Genomic DNA, 7,357 nt, shown 5'->3' on the forward strand with positions numbered 1-7,357 from the left:
GCCGATGCACAACCATCGACTCTAGTACAATTACACAGGATCTACCCGCTGCGTGTTCAAGACGCGGATTTTCACCAAGTCGGTCTTCAGTTCAGCTTCGAGGCCTTCTGCTTCCTTGAGGGAGTGAACAATGAGAGCTTCCTCAGCTGCAATGAGCCGATTTTGGTGCCCGAACCTTCTCTTCGAGGACTTCCAACCCTTTGCGCCAGTTCAGCAGTACTGTCAGAAGCGTCAGTTTTGGCATGCAAGGCAGCCTTTTGCTCATTAAGTTGTTGGTGTTTCGTCTACAATATCGGCTTTCAACGGAAGAAAAGGTGATCGATGGGGGCAAGTTTGGCTGGCTCTGCATGGTGGCTGTCTCAGGATTACATGAGTTCAAAGCCCTTTGTCTGATCTGTGCATCCTCATCGCTATTCTCGCCTTGACTGAGGCTCGGGGGGCAGCTGGCCTGGTAGATGCTCTGTTTTTAGAAGCCGATTGGGGTGTCATCGGCTGGTCCTGCGTCGCAACCTTCTTCAAAAATGGTGAGTTCTTGCAGAAGAGGATCACTGGAGCTGGTGGGAGGAATTTAAGGGCTCTCTTGAAGGCAAGGGTCTTCCACATTATCCACCAGATCTCAAAGTCATCAGTCGAAGAGTTGAAGGATAGATTGTGAAGGACCGATGCGTTGCCATCGGCTCATTGAGCATTGGCTAAGTGAACAATCAGCAAAGTCAGTATGAGGGGAAATCGGCTAAATTAGCTTAAAGGAAATCGGCAGAATCAAATTGGGGGAAATTCTTCATTGATAAACAGGATTTCTTACATAAAGAGCTGATTGCTCTCAAAAGGAAGTACTAGGGGATACATTGCCCCATCTACTACTACTGATCCTATGCTAAGGGTCCTATCTACGGGCCGTCGCTGCCCTCGTCGTCGCCGTCGTCGCCGCTGTCGGCGCTACTCCCGGCGGGCTCGTCGTCGCTGCTGCAGCGGCCGCCGGCAGGGCCCTCGTTGTCCTCGTCCTCCTCGTCAGCGTCGTCGTCGTCGCTGTCGAAGTCGCTGAGGTTCCCCGGCCAGGGGCAGAAGCGCTTGGCCGGCGGTTCGTCGGAGGAGGTGTAGTCCTCCTCCTCCTCTTCCTCCTCTTCCTCCTCGGAGGAGGTGAAGTCATCCCAGGAGAAGCGATCGTCATCGCTCTCCTCCTCCGTTTCCCCGTCGGCAAGGAAGCGGAGGTCACTTTCCCCGTCGGTCGAGGACTTGTCGTCCTCAGACCGGACGGAGAAATCGTGACTGGACTCCTCCCCGGCTTCGATGGCGTGGCGGATGTTGGCCGCATGGGCCTCCTCCGGGTCCCACTCCGGCGTCGGCTCGCGGGAGGAGGAGGATTAGGTGGAAAGACCCGATGAGGCAGAGGAGGAAGAAGACATGGTGGCGCAGGAGGGCTTTTGGAGTGCTAATGCGAAGGGGATGAAGAAGCAAACTGTTTGGAGCGGTTAAATAAAAGGGGATATAGTGGAGATTCAATGCCACAGCAGTTTCCGAGGAAGTGGTGCCCAACAAAAAAAAAATTGCCAGGTCACGCGGAGAAGTGGAAGAGGCAAGGCATTATGATGAAGGATACTGCGACGGTTCTGCTCTGCCACGACATGACCCAACGAAGAAAAAGCAGAATGATTTTGGAATTGTCATTTCCAAAACCAGGGGGGCATGTGTTATCACCAGAATTTGACCGGATCAGAGGTAGGCCGCGATTGGAGATGGGCTTGAAGGATATACATGGAAGAAATACATGAATCGGCCTTATATGCAAAGTTTGGGCTAGTTTGCCCGTGTATCTGTAATATAGTAGGATACGTGTCGGTTAGATAGAGTTTGGCTCGTGCCCGGTTGGGATTATTCCCACGTTAGAAAGTCTACGGACTATAAATATGTATCTAGGGTTTATGAAATAGACAACAATCACGTTCACCACAAACCAATCTAGGCGCATCGCCAACTCCCTTGTCTCGAGGGTTTCTTCCGGGTAAGCATCATGCTGCCTAGATCGCATCTTGCGATCTAGGCAGTACACGTTTATTCGCTGTTCATGCGTTGCTCGTGCTGAAGCCTTGTTGATGGCGAGCAACGTAGTTATCTTAGATGTGTTAGGGTTAGCATTGTTCATCGTATCATATGCTGTCGTCGTGCAACCCTTAGACGTCTAGCCGCCCTTACACCTATCTTAGGTGTAAGGGCGGCACCCCGCTTGATCATTATTTAGTAGATCCGATCCGTTATGATTGCTCCTTGTTCTTCAAGGATTAGTTTAATATCTGCATAGTTAGGCCTTACAAACGGGTTGAAGGATCCAGTGGCGCGTAGGGTGTAGTTTGCTAACCCTAGACAGGATGTTCCGGGGATCAACTTCGTGTTGGTTTTTAGGCCTTGTCTAGGGTCGGTTTACGATCACCGTGCGTGGCCGCCAGGCTCAATCACGAGTAGGATGTTCCGATTATGTGGTGAAAACCCTAAATTGTAGTAGGTCGTTTTAGCTTTATATTGATCAAGCAGGACCACCATATATTCGTACACCTCGTACGGATCATGGGTGGATCGGCTCTTTGAGCCGATTCACAGGACAACCTGAGAGCCGATCGAGGCTCGTATTTAATGTTTACGTGTATGCCATGCAGGAAACTAAGCGAGGCACATCCATCACCTTCCTGACCAGGTATAGGTCAGGTGGCACGCCCTTGCACCAGCATCGGACGTGCGTGCCGAGTCTTTGCGGGCCGTCGCTCGGAGGGACCAGGGCCAGCCGCAGTCCTGGGAGCCTCCCGGCTCTACTGTGTTGCCCGTCGCTGCTCGCCGGTGGGTTTCTGACCGCAACAGCATGAAGATCGATCTTCATGCATAGTGCTACTTAATTTGCGATCTTATGCAATAACATGTGTGTTATATTATATGCACCAACTTGCTATGCATCATCTTGATCTTCATGTACTACCTAAACCCAAACGCGTTTCTGGTGCATCGACGCGATATGAAACAAACCGATATCCCTAAACCCCTCCAAAAACCCTAAAAACCCAATTCTCTGCCGCGGCAGAGATTTGGGAAAATTCCCTGCCGCGGGTGGGAACCTTTGGTACCGGTTCGTATTACCAACCGGTACCAAAGCTCCTTGGCCCTGAGCTCTCCTGGTGGCCCACATGGAGGGCCTTTTATACCGGTTCGTAAGCAACCGGTACGAAAGGGGGGGGGGCCTTTAGTGCCGGATAATTAATACCGGTTGCTCAACCGGTACTAATGCCCCTCTGGAACCGGTACTGATGAGAGATTTTCTACTAGTGCAAGCTCTAAGGAGCCATTTATTTTCAAAATTTCCAACATCGTAATCTGATGTTTTTTTAAAGAAAGTGTGAAAAAAATCTAGACATAGTAAATGATGTATCCTACAAGCATGCAAAATCTCAATGTGACATATTCCATAATCCACGCTACACAAAAATGACAAATTTAAAACTATACAATTTTTTATTTTTGTGTAGCTTAGAATACAAAGAGTTTTAGATTGAGAATTTGCACGCTTGTAGGGTACAACATCAACTACTTCCAGATTTTCTTTCAGATTTTTTTGGAACTTTTAAATGTGATTTTCGATTTTTTTTTAAATGAAGGGCTCCCTATGCTCGGGAGCCATATGTCGTCTCTCTGTTCTCCCCTCTTATATTGCATGCCAGAACTTCTGCCTTTCAGAGGAAAAAAATGGCTAGGCAGCATAAGCTTGCAAGTATGTACGTAGTACTAGCACTATAAATTCCTGTGTTTGTAGTGCCAGATTATTGTGTAGGGTAGCTAGCTGGTGAGAGCTAGGTAACTATCGTCGGCATGATAGCAGCCAGCACAATGCGTGACGAGGCCAAAAGCGTGTTTCGTGCGTGTTAAGCGTACACGGGTAGACAAGAAACCGATGGCCAGATGGTACGCGGGTGTCGTTATGGAACCTCACCTTTTGTATTGATCAACCGTCAGAAACATGGAGGCCACAGGATGGTAAAGCGGGGGAAATTCCACAGGTTCTCTTGCGCTTTCAGTCCAAAAAATGATTGTACCATATGGACAATACCATGACATGACAACGACGGCCAACGGTATATTGGTACATGGTACATACTACGTAGGAAGACGGTCCGGATCGATCGATCAGCTAGATGCTATGAAAAGTGCGTGCGAAACCTAGGCCTGACCATTGGGGCTTCAGGGCGACTGATCCTTGTCTATATGTGTCATACACTCGAGACCCAATTGGGCGCCACTATTAGGGCCACTTCGTTTGGGTTTAAGGTGATGGAGAAGTTAGCTTGTTGATTTTGGCTGGCAGAAACTGCGGTAGGAAAAAGCTCGTTGATATAGTTCTTCTTCTTCTATTAGGCTTATGAAATTTGTTGTGTTGCACTATGTAATGTCGATCTGGATTTTTAATATATGCCCCAGATAAGAGAACATACTATGTTTTCATGACAAAATGGTCACCAAAAAAGAGCCGGGAATGATTTGGGGCCATCCGGTGACATCTTTGGACGGATAACCGGAAACAATAGGGGTAGTATTAAAATATGGGTATGACTAGGGCTCAGTTTACTCAAATTTGAGAGCTCTCCGTAGATTAATGTTATCCATATTAATATGATCGATTTACCTAATTCCACGCGAGTCGTTCTGTTAGAATATGTAATAGGCTTTGTGTTTTCCTGTTTCTGCGCCAAATACGTATGTGTATTGGAGTCCCTCCTTTGTACAACTTGGCCCATGTTTAGCCCTATACTTAACACGTAACCAAGGGAAGACGAATCCACTCGTTCCAAACCTAGTCTACCGACATGGTATTAGAGCTCTGCTCTTCCTCCACAACCTAGCTGCTGCCGCCGCTGCTAACCTTCAGCCGCCACCGCCGCCAAGAAACCTTGCCACCGCCGCAGTTCATCTGTTGATGTCGCGATACATCCCAAAACCGGCCGCTGTCGTCGCTGATCTTTCAGCCGCCACCGCCGCCATACAATCAAGATTCGGTCGCCGCCATATTCCCTCTGGTGCCGCCGTCTACAACACCTAGAAAACCTCAACCTGTCTACAACCTACACAACAATCCCAAAAACCCAATCCCCGGCCGCCATACACCACCTCAACACCCAAAACCCTAGATCGATCTATTGTTCGTCAAAATGAGCTCCTCTAGTTCAAGTTCCGGGCTGACTGCTGCCCTCGGTGCCCCTCCCGCGCAGTAGCTAACTCGTGGAAATTTTCTGCTATGGAAGGCCCTAGTGTTCCCGGTGTTTCGCGGTGCCAACGTTATGGCGCTGCTTGAAGGCACCGATGTTGCCCCTGCCAAGACCGTCGATGTTGAAGACTCAAAGAAGAAGAAGATTCAAGTTGAGAACCCTGCCTACGTCTTGTGGCTTGCTCGTGATCAACAGGTGCTTCGGTTCCTTCTCAACACGCTGTCACCAGACATCCTATCGCATCTCCTTGACGTGAGCTCCACTGCTGAAGCATGGTCGGCCATCAGCGCCATGTTTAAGATGGCCTCACGTACAAAAGCTCAACACCTTCTTGAGAAACTCAACGACACAAAGAAGCTCTCCATGATAGCTGAGAACTACTACACCAAGATGAAAGGTTTTGCCTTGGAACTTTCAGCTCTTGGTAAACCGGTTGAAGATGATGAGATGCTTGGTTACCTGCTGCATGGCCTAGACAAGGGTGAATATAATGCCTTGATCACCTCTGTGAATTCAAATCCTGGTACTACTGTTGATGACTTTTATGAGCAGCTATGTTCTTATGATATGCGCAATGGAGTTGAAGAAAACGAAGAATTTGAGTCCTCTACAAACCTTGCTCGCCGTGGAGCTGGACGTGATCAGCGTCCACGTGGCCGCACTCCGCCGCCCAGTGATGACCCACATGTATAGGGGATCGCAACAGTCTTCGAGGGAAGTAAAACCCAAATTTAGTGATTCGACACAAGGGGAGATAAAGAATACTTATAAGCCTTAACAGCGGAGTTGTAAATTCACCACCTAGAAAAGCACTAGTAACAGGGGTGATGTGAAAGCAGTAGTAATATGAGTGCAATGGCAATAGTAACACAGCAGGCGTAGCACAGAAGAGATGGCACCGTAAAATATTCCAGAGCGTAGTTGACTGCAGAGCAATGATGATGACAGAAGGACCGGGGTCCCAGCTATCTACACTAGTGGTAACTCTCCAAATAACATATGTTGGGTGAACAAATTATAGTTGGGAAATTAAATTGATAATTGTGGGGGCATGACAATGCATGCTATGATAAGATAAAGGTTACTGTAGTATTTAATTGGGCATTACAAAATAATACATAGACCGTAATCCAACTGCGACTATGACTAATAATCCACCTTCAGGTTATCATCCGAACCCCTTCCAGTATTAAGTTGCAAACAATAGACTATCGCATTAAGCAATGCGTGTAAAGTAAACAATAGAATCATCCTTAGACAAAACATTGTTTTTGTCTCCCTAGTAGCAACATCACATCTACAATCTTAGAAGTTATTGTCACTCTTCCAGAAAACTAGAGGCATGAACCCACTATCGAGCATAAATACTCCCTCTTGGAGATACATACAACTAGTTGATCAGGGTAACTACAAGTACCGGAGACCATGCAAGATCTTAAATAACAGTAGTATGATAATATGATGAACAATCTGATCACAATTCCACAATTTATCGGATCCCAACAAACACAACACCAATTACATCATATGCATCTCAATCATGTAAGGCAACTCATGAGATCATTGTATTGAAATACATGGGAGAGAGAGAGTACCAACTAGCTACAACCGAGGACCCGTAGTCCAGGGGGAACTACACACGAAGCATGATGGAGTCGAAGTGGAGGCGGTGGAGTCGATGGAGATGGCTCCGGGGGTCAATCCCCATCTCGGTAGGGTGCCAGAACAAGAACTTATGACCCTCGAAACTCGTCTGGAAGATGACGGCGGCGACGGAACTTCTCGTGGACGGAGGCTTGTTGTTTTAGGGTTTTCGCGTTGGAGGCAATTTATAGGCGGAAGGGTGAGGTCGGTGGGCGTCAGGTGGGCCCACACCACCCCTAAGAAGGGCCAAGGCCAGGCCGTGCCTAGGGTTGGTCTGGCCCCCCTCCGTCTCTCCTCTGGACTCCGTCTTCATTTCGGCAAAATATCAACGTCGACATTTGTTTCGTCTGAAATGAAAAACAGCAAAAATAGGGAACTAGCACTATGGCATCTTGTCAATAGGTTAGTTCCGGAAAATGCATAAAAGTGCCACGAAGTGTAAACAAAACATATTGAAACTGGTGTAAAACAAG

At 47.9% G+C, this 7,357-nt stretch overlaps 1 protein-coding gene across 1 annotated transcript; it reads left to right on the forward strand.

Annotated features, from left to right (window-relative positions):
* Positions 1–5,312: 5,312 nt before the first annotated feature.
* Positions 5,313–5,933, forward strand: LOC139830199 (uncharacterized). The gene has a single exon (XM_071818207.1). The coding sequence runs from the start codon at positions 5,313–5,315 to the stop codon at positions 5,931–5,933; it is 621 nt and encodes a 206-aa protein (XP_071674308.1).
* The last annotated feature ends 1,424 nt before the right edge of the window (positions 5,934–7,357 follow it).

Source organism: Lolium perenne, chromosome 4 (assembly GCF_019359855.2).
Source record: "Lolium perenne isolate Kyuss_39 chromosome 4, Kyuss_2.0, whole genome shotgun sequence".
Classification (NCBI taxonomy): Eukaryota; Viridiplantae; Streptophyta; class Magnoliopsida; order Poales; family Poaceae; genus Lolium; species Lolium perenne.